The sequence below is a fragment of the Heloderma suspectum genome, chromosome 2 (assembly GCF_057233095.1).
Source record: "Heloderma suspectum isolate Gila_16-S chromosome 2, 16-S_ref, whole genome shotgun sequence".
NCBI lineage: Eukaryota > Metazoa > Chordata > Lepidosauria > Squamata > Helodermatidae > Heloderma > Heloderma suspectum.
Window position 1 is genome coordinate 394,022,062 of NC_139459.1, and position 14,531 is coordinate 394,036,592.

Genomic DNA, 14,531 nt, shown 5'->3' on the forward strand with positions numbered 1-14,531 from the left:
TCATGGCTGAAGAAGGAGGAAGTGAATGGCGGCCGCAGGACAGCAGCCATTCGCACAGCAGCACGGACAGGAGCAGGTAAGTGCTCCGTTTCGCATGCCTTTCGTGGGGTGGGGGCAGCGGGCATTTCGTCCCGTGCGCCTTTTGTGGGTTGGGGGGGCGGGGGCTTCGTTCCGTGATGGTTTTCGGGGGCCGAATGCACTGGCACTGGCATTCGGCCTCACTGAGATCTGTCACGGAATTCTCTGACATCCCTATACTTGGCTCAACAAGTATCTACAAGTATCTACTACAAGCGAGGAGGAACTTAGAATTGTTGTATATCACAAGCTGAATATGAACCAACAATGCGATGTGGCTGCAAAAAAAGGCAAATGCTGTTTGGGCTGCATGAATAGAAGTCTAGTTTCCAAATCCCATGAAGTACTAGTTCCCCTCTACTCAGCACTGGATAGGCCTCATTTTGAGTACTGTGTCTGGTTTTGGGAGCCACACTTGAAGAAGGATGCAGGCAAACTGGAGAGGGTTCAGAAGAGGGAAACAAAGATGATCAGGGGACTGGAAACAAAGCCCTATGAAGAGAGACTGAAAGAACTGGGCATGTTTATCCTTGAGAAGGTTGGAACACAAGCTCCTTCCCTGCATGCGTCTGGTCCAGTTTTACTGGATGAGTTTCAGTTACTGAGGCCTGAGGATGCGGACAAGGTGCTTGGCCAAGTCCGATCAACCACTTGTGTGCTTGACCCTTGCCCTTCATGGCTTATTAAATCAAACAAGGAGGGGATGTCCGGCTGGGTCCAGGAGGTTATAAATTACTCCTTGAGAGAGGGAGTGGTGCCTGCCACTTTAAAAGAAGCAGTAATTAGACCACTCCTGAAAAAGCCTAACCTGGACCCAGAGGATGTTAACAATTATAGGCCAGTGGCCAACATCCCCTTCTGGGGCAAGGTGCTTGAGCAGGTGGTTGCAGGACAGCTCCAGGCACTCTTGAAAGAAATGGATTATCTAGATCCATTTCAATCGGGCTTCAGGCCTGGTTTTGGAATGGAAACTGCCTTGGTCGCCCTGTGGGATGACCTCTGCTGGGAGAGGGACAGGGGGAGTGCGACACTGTTGACTCTCCTGGACCTCTCAGCAGCTTTCGATACCATTGACCATGGTATCCTTCTGGATAGGTTGTCTGGGTTATGAGTTGGAGGCACTGCACTACAGTGGTTCCGCTCCTACTTGGATGGCCGATTCCAGAAGGTGGTGCTGGGGGATTATTGCTCTGTGCCATGGCAATTGTGCCATGGGGTTCCACAGGGCTCTGTTTGATCCCCCATGCTGTTCAACATCTACATGAAACCGCTGGGGGAGGTTATCCAGAGGTGTGGGCTGAGGTGCCATCAATATGCAGATGACACCCAGCTCTACCTCTCTTTCTCATCAAAACCAGGTGAGGCAGTGGCTGTTCTGAATCAGTGCCTGGGCACAGGAATGGACTGGATGAGGGCCAATAAACTGAAACTCAATCCAGACAAGACGGAGGTACTGCTAGTGGGTGGTCCATCTGCCTGGCTAGGTGATATTCAACCTGTTCTGGAGGGGGTTGCACTCCCCCTAAAGGATCACACTCATAGTTTGGGGGTGCTCTTGGATCCAGAACTGTCACTTGAAGCGCAGGTGAACTCAGTGGCATGGAGCACTTTTTATCAGCTTAGGCTGGTATACCAACTACATCCTTATCTGGACAGAGATAGCCTAGCTACAGTTATCCATGCTCTGATAACCTCTCGTCTGGATTAGTGCAATGTGTTATACGTGGGGCTGCCTTTGAAAACAGTCCAGAAACTTCAGCTGGTCTGAAACAGCACAGCAAGATTGTTAACAGGGACTGGCCAGAGAGCTCATATTACGGCAGTACTTTTTCAGCTGCACTGGCTGCCAGTCCATTTGCAGGCCCGATTCAAAGTGCTGGTATTAACATTCAAAGCCCTAAATGGCTTGGGGCCAGGTTATCTGAAGGATCGCCTCCTCCCATATGTGCCTGCCTGGACCTTAAGATCATCCTCAGCGGCCCTTCTCCATGAGCCCCTGCTGACAGAAGCGAGGCGGGTGGCTACTAGGGAGGAGGGCTTTTTCTGCTGTGGCACCCTGGCTCTGGAATGAGCTCCCTAGTGAGGTTCATCTGGCACCTACATTGTATTCCTTCCAGCGCCAGGTGAAGACCTTTTTATTTTCCCAGGCATTTTAGCATTTTAGCTTTCTAGACTTTTAGCTTAGCTGTTTTAAATCTGTATTTTAAATTTCTGCACCGCTGCTAGGTTTTATGTGGCTGCATTGTTATATTGTGGTTTTAATGTTCTACATATTTTAAATTGTTTTATTGTGTGCTGTTCGGATTTAATTTTTGTGAAAAGCCCAGAGAGCTTCAGCTATTGGGTGGTATAGAAATAAATAAATAAATAAATAAATAAATAAATACTGGAGAGGCTTCGGAGGAGGGCAACGAAGATGATGAGGGGACTGGAAACAAAGCCCTCTGAGGAGAGACTGAAAGAACTGGGAAGATATGATAGCGCTCTTCAAGAACTTGAAAGGTTGTCACAGAGAGGAAGGCCGGGGTCTCTCCTCGATCATCCCAGAATGCAGGACATGGAACAATGGGCTCAAGTTACAGGAAGCCAGATTCCACCTGAACATCACGAAAAACTTCCTGACTGTTAGAGCAAGATGACAATGGAACCCATGAACTAGGGAGGTGGTGAGCTTTCCCACACTGGAGGCATTCGAGATGAGGCTGGACAGCCATCTGTCAGGGATGCTTGGATTCCTGCATTGAGCTGGGGTTGGACTCGATGGTCTTGTAGTCCCCTTCCAACCTTACTAGTCTATGATTCTGATTCTAGAGGCTATTGGGAAACTATTAAGGGGCATTTGCAGTCAGTCTGGCCCCATTAACTCCTTCCTGACTGAACCCCTCAAAACCATTAACACCATCACTCCTTAAGGGAAGTCTTGATCCTGGCTCTTGGTAATGTGTGTGTGTGTGTGTGTGTGTGTGTGTTTTAAACGAAAGGTCAGCCAAGCTCAACTGCCCCCTCAGTAACCCATGCCTGTGTGGGAAGCCCCAACTAGGAACTTTTGCAAATATATTTTCTCCAGCTGCACACACAGCCACAGAGAGAGAGAGTTCAGGATATTGCAAGAGGTGAAGCTTCTTCTCCTTATAATTATACAAATCATGGTGATTGATCCTTCTTCTGCTGTCCAGAGCTCCAGGGATTTTCCACCAAAGATTGTCTCTGACATAAACATCAGAATCAAGAGCAGCAATGAAGTGCAAGGAGAGGCGCATAAATGCCTCCGGAGCCACTGAGCGCTCAGGTTGAGGGCAGGCAGGGGCTGTGCTGCTGTTCTTGCTCTCGTCCCCTTCAGACGTGATGCCACGGCTGGGCTCCATCCGTATTAGCAAAGCTGCTGCAGACGCAGTCGCAAGGCAGGCGACTTTCCCAGGCACACGGAGAATGATCTTGCTGCTGATCCTTCTGCTGCTGCTGTTGCCCCACGTAGGCTGTGGGATCCTGAAGGCTGAGTGTCCATCAACTCGGAAACGGGGCAAAATATACCCCCTGAATCATTACAGGCCGGGAGACCACCTCATCAGCGGGGTCCTCTTCGCAACGGAGGTTCGCTTCCATCAACACAACTTCAGCATGCCTCCCTTTTGCCGACGTCTTCGCTGGCAAGTCCTTTTGTGGTGATGGAGTGAGTGCTGCTTCACCCTCCAGGGGTTTTGTGAGCTCCAGTCACCCCTCGTGGCCAGGGTCTGGGCCAGTTCTCTGGTACCTGATCAATCACTTTTCTGTTTTGCCTTTTGGGGGAAGACTTTGGGGATGCACCATTCAGTGATTGTCCGGAGAGCTTTCGCTCTTGGGTGGTATAGAAATCTAATAAATAAATAAACAAACAAACAGCACACACAATCGCCTGCTGTTTCATGGGCTGCAGCCATCAGGGACTTTTTGAATTGCAAAAGCTGGTAACACACAGGAACATAAAAACATATTAAGAGCCGTGTTGGATCAGACTACGGGTCCATCAAGACTAGCACACACAGTGGACAAACATCTGGCTGTGGGAAACCCACAAGCAGGGCATGAGCTCAGCAGCACCCTCCCACCCATGTTTCCCAGCAACTGGTGTACATAGGCAGGCTGCCTCTGATACTGGAGGTAGCATATAGCTGTCAGGACTAGTAGGCATTGACAGCTGTATCCTCTATGAATTTGCCCAGTCCCCTTTTAAAGCCATGCAAGCTGGTGGCCATCACAACATCTTGTGGTAGTGAGTTCCATAGTTTAACCATGTGCTGTGTGAAGACGTCCTTCCTTTTATCTGCCCTTAATTTCCCACCAATCAGCTTCATGGGATGACCCCGGGTTCTAGCATTATGAGGGAGGATAGTGAGCTGTCTCTGCCCTCGCTTTGATATACAAAATAAGCACCCACTTTTCTTTAAAACACTCTGAACGGAGGCAAGCGACCTGCAGGGCAGAAATCTAACAAAAAAGGCAGGGGGGAGATGCAGGGCCGATGACTTAAGGAAGAGCTCGAAGAGATGGCAACTCACATGAATTCAGCCCATCTTTCTCTCTCACACGCATGAAGGATAATGTTCACTGATGGTCTATTTTAGCACAAGCAAGTACATCCACTCTTCACCTTCTAATTCACTCAGAAAATGTTCCATTTAACGAACCTTTTGGTCAAATCCTTTCCCCTGATATGGTTTTTCAAAAGATGGTCACAGAAAAAAGGTCATATCCTAAACCACACAAAAAAGCCACCAAACAATATCAGTTATAGGAAACTGCCAATTCTAATAAAACACAGGGTCCAAGCTGCATGGTGGAGTAGCACGTAGTGTTAAAAAATCTTCTTCTTTCTTGGAATAGAGCTAGATACAGTCCTGCTCAGTATATATTGATGGAAGAACTTTACCATCTCGGGTACAGGAGGAAATGTTTAGACTCCCTTATCCAGCAGACGCACATACATACTACTTGGTGAGAAGCCAGCAATCTTATGAGTTTAAAAACTGTTGGCTTTATGTAGAATCTCTGCAGTTATGAGACATGATTTGTAATTGGTGATTATATGGGCTGTCATTTGTGTTTATTTTCCCACTGATGAGGACCGTTTGGGTCGAAGCGCGTATGGGACAGGGGTATTGTAAAATTGGTATAGCCCAGATATAGACACCAATTATTATAGTATGTATGTAGGGAATACTTGAGGACTGTTCGTAGATCTTTCTAACCTTGTTAGTAATCTTTTATTAAAACCTTGTTTTTAATGTTTATTAGAATTGGCAGTTTCCTATAACCTATATGGTTTGGTGGCTTTTCAAAAGATGATGCATGCCTAACTCCAGGGCTGGAATCTATGTCTCCCCTTATTTTGTTTTCACATGGATACAGGCTCTTGAACCTGGAACGAGATTCACCCTCACTCCAACATGCACAAACCAGTAAGAGGGGAGTGGCTGTTGTGTTTCCAGCTTTGGCTCTGTCTGGATCAGTGCTAGCATGTGAAAAGTTCTAGAGATTAAAACCTAGAGCTTTGCATTGCTTGGAAAAGGTCATGGAATTGAAGAAGCAAGACCTGATTGTGTTATTTTCATTCCAAGCAGGATGGTGACATGGTGCATGGTTTTTTGTTTTGTTTTGTTCTGTTGTTTTTTGCAGGCAACGATCCACCAAGTACTGGTACTTCCTCTCTTTCTTGTTTGCCATCCAGGACATCAACCACAACCCCAGGCTCTTACCCAACATCACCCTGGGTTATAACATCTATGATAACTATTTTGATGCCAGACTGACTTCTGATGCCTTGATAGACCTTTTCTCTACCGGGCAGGCAAATGTGCCAAACTACAACTGTGGAAGACAGAATCACGTGTTGGCTGTTCTTGAAGGGAGCGACTCTGAAAACTCTATCCAGATTTCGACCATGTTGGGCATCTACAAAATCCCACAGGTAGGGATGGACAAGGGTGGGGTGTTCTCAGGCTTAGCCTAATTCCACTTTGCAACTTTTCTCTAGAGAATCAAAACATGGGCAGTGGACATCCAAAGTGAGACTAGAGAAAGACAACGGTTTTTATAGAGTGTTGCAAGTGATTTGAGAGAGGTTTCCCTCCTTGTGGAGGACAGTCACAAATCTTTCTCTTCTCACATTCCCATCTCCACTCAAATGGGCCTTTAATAATTTCAAAGCCATACAAGATCTTATGTCCACTCAGGAATGAACATGGGATGAGTGGACACACCATAACCAGCAATCCCTCTTTGAAACTGCTCTGTACTCAATGGGGGGAAAATAACACCAGTCTCGAGACTTGGATGACCTGTGCAACGCAATCCCCGAAGTATTTATTTGGAAGTCTGTTGAGTTCAATGGGATATACTGTGTAATCAATGTCTTCTGCATCTTTCTCTCTTTTCTTTTTTTTAAAGGAGGGATGGGCAATGAGTCTTGTTGGGTGATTTTAAGTAGACCCTCTTTGTGTATGATAAGATTAGAATCCACTTTGGCTTGGCCACTGAATGTCTGGGATAATGGGCAGGTTTTCCTCCACTGCAACTTTGCTGCAAGAGTAACAGTTGATGACTTAACCCACCCCAGGGCTGAATAGCAGCCATATGCTTATACCTGAGAAAGTAAGCAGGGGCACTCAGTGACCCAAGAGGAGGGGACAGCAATCTAGTGTGTTGCTATTGGTCACCCTTCCGATGGGCTTTTGTTTTTTGGCCACATTGAATATTGCTGGGAAAGTGCGATGAACTGTAGGACACTTGAATCCATTATGGAGATAAAGGAGAGGCTCTGCAGTTTAGGGACTCTTCATTTTCCAGTGTTCTGTCATTATAAAGCCTGAAAATGTCATTCATTAGAAAATGAAGACAATGTGTCTTATCAGTCTGGGGTTCAGCACAGAGGATCTACTTGCTCAGAAGCATTATTTGATCACATTTCAGAAATGTCTGACGAAGAATGTGTTGGGAATATTGCAACCTCATCTGCAAGTTACAGGAAGGGGGCAGTTTGGCAGTTAGCTAGTTAATGCATGGGAATTTGCGGCATAGCTAGCCTTAGGATCTCGGTAGCATACATGTGGTTTCCTGCTCCCCCCATTCCTTCCCCCTCCCCTCTGTCTGCCTTCCTCCATTGCTGAGAGGACTTATGCTTCCTCTCACTTCTGCCTGTGTAACGGAACACAAAATGGAATGAACAAACTCCTCTTGAACCCCTATGCTGTGCCTGCATCTTATGTGCAAGATTACTTGTGAGAAAAGCTGTTTTTCTTCATTTCTTTCTTCTTCATTAAAGAAGAAAGGAGATATGACAGCACTCTTCAAGTACTTGAAAGGTTGTCAAAGAGAGGAAGGCCAGGATCTCTTCTCGATCATCCCAGAATGCAGGACATGGAATAATGGGCTCAAGTTACAGGAAGCCAGATTCCAGCTGAACATCAGGAAAAACTTCCTGATTGTTAGAGCAATATGACAATGGAACCAATTACCTAGAGAGGTGGTGGTCTCTCCTACACTGGAGGCATTCAAAGATGAAGCTGGACAGCCATCTGTCAGGGATGCTTTGAGTTGGACTCCTGCACTGAGCAGGGGGTTGGACTCGATGGTTTTATAGGCCCCTTTCATCCCTATTATTCTATGATAAAAGTGTGGTGTCTTTGTTTTAGGCTTGTGTAGATGTGGGACTGGTAAACCATCATTTTTATTATTTATTTATTATTAAATATATTAATCGCCCATCTGGCTGGTCACCCAGCCACTCTGGGCGATGCACAGCTTATAATAAAACAGTTTAAAACAATAAAATTCTACAATAAAAACGTTTTCTAAAATACCCTAACCCACCCCAAATGCCTGCCTGAACAACCACATTTTTAATGGACGATGGAAGCTCATTAAAGAGGGAGCATGGCGGAGTTCCCTAGGGAGGGAGTTCCACAGAGCGGGGGCCACCACAGAAAAGGCCCTCTCCCTTGTCCCCACCAGTCTAGCTGTCCTGGCTGATGGGACAGAGAAAAGGCCATCCAAGGCTGATCTTGTTAAGCAGCCTGTCTGGTGTTGCTGGAGGTGTTCCTTAAGGAACCATATAGGGTTTAAAGGTCAAAAACAACACCTTGAATTTGGCCCGGAAAACAACTGGTAACCAGTGCAACTCCTTCAGCACTGGAGTGATGTGATCTCGCCGGCGGCTGCCTTTAATCAGGCGAGCTGCCGCGTTCTGTACCAGCTGAAGCTTCCGAACCATCTTCAAGGGTAACCCCATGTAGAGCGCATCACAGTAGTCTAAACGAGGGGAGACCAGGGCATGTACTACCGATGGAAGCAGATGCAGCTATTTGCATTCCCCTTTTTTTCGCCGTCTTAGTCTATGTAAATATTTTTGTAGACTAAGACGGCCCAAACTAAGGAATGCAAATTGTGGCGTCCGTAGCCACCGCCATTTGCGTAAGCAGGTTGTTCTTGTTTTTTTTTCCCTAGAGCCCTCTGCGGCCGAAAATTCGGCTGTGGATGGCTCTGGCCTGGCTGGGCCTGGCCGGTTGCTCCACGGAGGTGACACGGAGCTCAGCCGGCCGTGGAGGATTCCAGGGGGGAGGAACGGAGCATCTTCCCCCCATCAGGGATTTCGGGGGGAGGGACAGAATGCCTCCCCCCCACCATAAACATAATCCACGAAAGGTAAGTGACTTTCGTACATTCCTACATCATTACAACCAGCATCTCTCCAGTCATTACTAATAATTTTGGAGTAACAATTATTTGAGCAATTATCTGAAACAAAACAAATGACTAGTCTCTTCCTTTCTTTGCCAGGCCACTTATGCATTTGTTTCTCATGTTCTGAATGATAAAACTCAGTTCCCCTTTTTCTACCGGATGGTGCCAAGAGAAGGAACCCAGTACTGGGGGATTGCCAAACTGCTTCTTCATTTCAGATGGACCTCAGTTGGTCTCATTGCACCAGACACTGACATCGGAGAGAGATTCATGAGGACATTGATACCTGTGCTCAGCCGGAATGGTATTTGTGTTGTCTTCTCACAAAGCCTCTCAGGACTGAAGGAAAACCGACTGACACTCAGTTATGCTTTGTTTGAGAAGTGGAGACAAATCCATGTATTTATTTATCATGTGGAGACTAATATCTTCTTAGGGGGGATATTCTTTATGCAACGTGCAATTGAACGCCAAATAAAACCCATTGTAGGGAAGGTCTGGATCACAACAGCTTTATGGGACATCATGTTTGAGTTGATGTATAATGATCTACCTTCACAGCACATACATGGAATTCTTTCCTTCTTTATCCAGACAAATAAAGGGACAAAATATGATGACTTCCGAGCCTTTTTCTCTGCTATTAGGAATTTTTGGAAGAAATCTTTTCATTGTTCCTATTCAAATCATGCACTGTTTGTGAAAGGCTGGACAAGATGCAGAGAGTATGAGGAACTGGAGGCCCTGCCCCAAGAAGACATTGGGAGGATCCTGTCTCTAGACAGCTACATCATTCACAACACTGTCCAGGCAGTGGCCCATGCCTTAGATGCTGCGTATTCATCCAGATCAAGGAGAAGGAGGAGGAGGGTGGTGGGTGGAGACCGTTGGGAGTGTCAAAGGCTACAGCCATGGCAGGTATTCCACTGTACAATTCCTGTTATATTTATTTATTTATTTTTAAAAAGAAAAACACAACAACAACAACGTAAGCACACAATACACATACACTAAAACGTCTCTTAAGATTGTAAGATATCTACCTTTGGCTCCCCTTGCACAACAAATGTTTATTATTATTCTCTACTTCTTATCTTAGTTGTATATCATACATTGAGTTCACAGACATTATCTCATTTCTCTAATTTTTAACAACAACAAAGAGAACCAACCATCTCAAAGTTCAAAATCCACATGCATAGATGTCATTTTTCTCTATTCGTTGTACAAATTCTATGAAAGGTTTCCAATGTAACATTAATTTTGTTGGTGATTCTTCTTTAATTATAATAGTAAGTTTTGCCTTCTCTGCCAGCTCCATCATTTTCATGATCCACTCGCTCACAGTTGGTTTAGTTTCATCCTTCCACTTTTGTGCATACAATAACCTTGCAGCCATTGTCATGTAGAGAAAGAGGGTTCCCCCCTTCTCTTTTACATGTTTGTCTCTTAATCCCAATAAAAAAATTTCTGGCTTTAATTCTATAGTAGTCTTTAATATTTTTTGAGCTAAAGACTGTATTCATTTCCAAAATGTTTTAGCTTTTTTTACAAGTCCACCATAAATGATAAAACATTCCCTCTTGATCTTCACATTTCCAACATTTTCCAGAAACACCTTTATACATTTTAGGCAATTTAAATGGTGACATATACCATCAACTTTATAAAAATTATCATTAAGACTTGTACATCAAGTAAATTTTAAATCTTTTCCCCACATACTTTCCCACTCTTCCACTGATATATTATGACCAACATTTTGTACCCATTTTGTCATACAATCTTTTACTTGGTCATCCTCTGTCTCATGCCGTAACAGTAAATTATACAGTTTAGCAATAACGTATTCATCATTTGTACACAGCACTATTTCAAACTCAGATTCTGTTTGTTCAAATCCACCATTTTTCTCATCTATTTTAAAGATTTCTTTAATATGCAGATATGAAAACCACTGACATACATGACCTTCTTCCAATAAGCTTTCCCTTGATTTTAACTTATATTCCCTTTGTGACAGTTCCAGTAAATCATTATATCTTATCCATTTATGCATGCTATCAAATTCTCTTCTATGCATTGCTTCTTATGAAGATATCCAACGTGGTGTTTTTTTTTTTATAGAACCTTAATTTATTGTTGAGAGCCAGTGTGGTGTAGTGGCAAGAGTGTTGGACTAGGAGCTGGGAGATCCGGGTTCTAGTCCCCACTCAGCCATGGAAGCTCACTGGGTGACTTTGGGCCAGCCACAGACTCTCAGCCCAACCCACCTCACAGGGTTGTTGTTGTGAGGATAAAATGGAGAGGAGGAGGATAATGTAAGCTGCCTTGGGTTCCTTGCAAGAGGAAAAAAGGCGGGGTATAAATGCAATAAATAAATAAAATAAATAAATTGTTTATTTGGTCAGTTGCTTCCGACTCTTCTTGACTTCATGGACCAGCCCATGCCAGAGCTTCCTGTCGGCCGTCGTCACCCGCAGCTCCCCCAAGGTCAAGTCCGTCATCTCCAGAATATCATCCATCCACCTTGCCCTTGGTCGGCCCCTCTTCCTTTTGCCTTCCACTTTCCCTAGCAATATTCTTCTCCAGGGTGTCCTGTCTTCTCATGATGTGGCCAAAGTACCTCAGTTTTGCCTTTCATATCATTCCCTCAAGTGAGCAGTCTGGCTTTATTTCCTGGAGGATGGACTGGTTTGATCTTCTTGCAGTCCAAGGCACTCTCAGAATTTTCCTCCAGCACCACAGTTCAAAAGCATCTATCTTCCTTCGCTCAGCCTTCCTAATGGTCCAGCTCTCACAGCCATAGGTTACTACGGGGAATACCATATGCGGACCTTTGTTGTCAGTGAGATGTCTCTGCTCTTCACTATTTTATCAAGATTTGTCATTGCTGTCCTCCCAAGAAGTAAACGTCTTCTGATTTCCTGGCTGCAGTCAGCATTCGCAGTAATCTTTGCACCTAGAAAGACAAAGTCTGTCACTGCCTCCACGTTTTCTCCCTCTATTTGCCAGTTATCAATCAAGCTGGTTGCCATAATCTTGGGGTTTTTTGAGGTTTAACTGCAGCCCAGCGTTTGCACTTTCTTCTTTCACCTTCATCATAAGGTTCCTCAGCTCCTCCTTGCTTTCAGCCTTTGAAGTCATATCATCTGCATATCTGAGACTGTTAATGTTTCTTCCAGCTATTTTAACTCCAGCCTTGGCTTCATCAAGCCCAGCACGTCGCATGATGTGTTCTGCTGCATACAGGTTGAATAGGTAGGGTGAGAGTATACAACCCTGCCGTACTCCTTTCCCAATCTAAAACCAGTCCATTGTTCTTACCATTGCTACTTGGTCGTTATACGGATTCCTCAGGAGGCAGACAAGATGACTTGGAATCCCCATACCACCAAGAACTTGCCACAATTTGTTACGATCCACACAGTCAAAGGCTTTACAATAGTCAATAAAACAGAAATAGATGTTTTTCTGAAACCCCTTAGCTTTCTCCATTATCCAGCAGATATTGGCAATTTGAACTCTAGTTCCTCTGCCTTTTCTAAACCCAGCTTGTACATCTGGCAATTCTCATTCCATGAATTGGTGGAGTCTTGAGCATTACCTTACTGGCATGTGAAATAAGTGCCACTGTTCAATAGTTTGAACATTCTTTGATGTTTCCCTTTTTTGGTATGGGGAAATAAGTTGATGTTTCCAATCTGATGGCCATTCTTGTGTTTTCCAAATTTGCTGGCATATGGCATGCATCACCTTGACAGCATCAGCTTGCAAGTTTTTAAACAGTTCAGCTGAGATACCATCATCTCCTGCTGCCTTGTTATTAGCAATGCTTCTTAAGGCAACCTCATCCTTCAGGATGTCCAGTTCTAGCTCACTGACCACATTGTCAAATCTATCCGCGATATTATTATCCTTCCTATACAAATCTTCCATATATTCTTGCCACCTTTTCTTGATCTCTTCTGCTTCTGGTAGGTCCTTGCCATCTTTGTTTTTGATCATACCCTTTTTTGCCTGGAATTTCCCTCCGATGTTTCTAATTTTCTGGAAGAGGTCTCTGGTCCTTCCTGTTCTACTATCTTCTTCCGCTTCTGTGCATTCCTTGTTTAAAAATAATTCCTTATCTCTTCTGGCTAACCTCTGGAATTCTGCATTTAATTGGGCATATCTCCCCCTATCACTCCTTCAGGGATCACTGCCTTGCTGTGGCGAAGGGGCTTGTGTAACTCAGTGAAGCCATAAGCTATGCCATGCAGGACCACCCAAGATGGACAGGTCATGGCAGAGAGTTCTGACAAAATGTGGTCCACTGGAGAAGGAAATGGTAACCCACTCCACTATTCCTTCCAAGAAAACCCCATGGAACGTAGGCATGTACAAAAGTCACTTACCTTTTTAACAAAATTAATTCACGGTGGGGGGGGAGACACTACGTCCCTCCCCCCAAAATTCTGGTGGGGGGAGGTGCTCTGTCCCTCCCCCCCAAAATTCTGGCTGGGGGGGGAGGCGCTCCATCCCTCCCCCCCCGAATTCTGGCCAGCCAGGTCCACAAATGGTGGCGGCCATAGCCACTGCCGTTTGCCTCCCTGCAGTCAGCCGTGATAGGCTACGTAAATGTTTACGTAGCCTATCACAGCTGATTTAAAAGAAAAAAACATGCATACGCAAATGGCGGGGCCCATGGGCGCCGCCATTTGCGTTCCTTATTTTGACACATCTTACTCTACGTAAACATTTACATAGACTAAGACGGCAAAAATAAGGGGAATGCAAATAGTGTAGCGTCTACGCTATTTGCGTTCCCCTTATTTTCGCCGTAGTCTACGTAAATGTTTATGTAGACTAAGACGTGTCAAAATAAGGAATGCAAATGGCGGTGCCCATAGGCGCCGCCATTTGCGTACGCGCATGTTTTTTTTTCTTTTAAATCAGCTGTGATAGGCTACGTAAAGATTTACGTAGCCTATCACGGTATTTTTTTAAAATGTAGCCATGATAGGCTACGTAAATCTTTACGTAGCCTATCACGTTTTTTGTTTTTGTTTTACTGGAAATGGCAGCGGCAGTTGCCAGTCGGAAGACCGGCTGCCGCAGTCACTGCCGCCGAACCGCCGCCGAACCGCTGCCGAACCGCCGCTGGACCCACCACCGCCACGAAGATTCGCCCAAGGTAAGTCCTGTCCCGGGGGGGTGGGGGGGGCAGACCGTTTCACCACCGATTTCGCGTGGGCGGATGCGCTGGCATTCAGCCTCCCCGAGATTTGTGGCGAAATTCTCTGACATCCCTAAGAACGTATCACAAGGCTGAAAGAGATGACGCTGGAAGGTGAGCCCCTCAGGTCGGAAGGTGTCCAACATACTACTGGGGAAGAGCAGAGGGAATTTCCAAGGAGTGCCAGAAAGAGTGAAGCGGCTGGGCCAAAGCCAAAAGGACACTCAGCTGTGGATGTGTCTGGTGGTGAAAAGGAAGTCCGATGCTGTAAAGAACAATATTGTTTAGGAACCTGGAATGTCAGATCAATGAATCAAGGTAAACTGGAGGTGGTCAAACATGAGATGGCAAGATTGAACATCGACATCTTGGGAATCAGTGAACTAAAATGGACAAGCATGAGCGAATTTAATTCAGGTGACCATCATATCTACTACTGCGGGCATGAATCCCTTAGAAGAAATGGAGCAGCACTCATAGTCAATAAAAGGGTGGGAAAAGCAGTACTGGGGTACAATCT

The 14,531-nt window shown here is 45.3% G+C and overlaps 1 protein-coding gene across 1 annotated transcript; it reads left to right on the forward strand.

The window, feature by feature from the left end:
- The first annotated feature begins 5 nt into the window (after positions 1-5).
- Positions 6-10,265, forward strand: LOC146356476 (vomeronasal type-2 receptor 26-like). The gene is made up of 4 exons (XM_084841196.1): positions 6-76; positions 5,783-6,022; positions 8,557-8,754; positions 8,890-10,265. Exons 1-4 carry the CDS (start codon positions 26-28, stop codon positions 9,805-9,807), a joined length of 1,407 nt encoding a protein of 468 aa, XP_084697322.1. The 5' UTR covers positions 6-25; the 3' UTR covers positions 9,808-10,265.
- Positions 10,266-14,531: the final 4,266 nt, after the last annotated feature.

Coding starts and splice junctions, on each gene's coding strand:
- LOC146356476 (XM_084841196.1), top strand. CDS start 26: ATGGCGGCCGCAGGACAGCAGCCATTCGCACAGCAGCACGGACAGGAG. Junction 6,023..8,556: donor GCATCTACAAAATCCCACAG/GTAGGGATGGAC, acceptor TTTTTTCCCTAG/AGCCCTCTGCGGCCGAAAAT. Junction 8,755..8,889: donor ATAAACATAATCCACGAAAG/GTAAGTGACTTT, acceptor TTTCTTTGCCAG/GCCACTTATGCATTTGTTTC.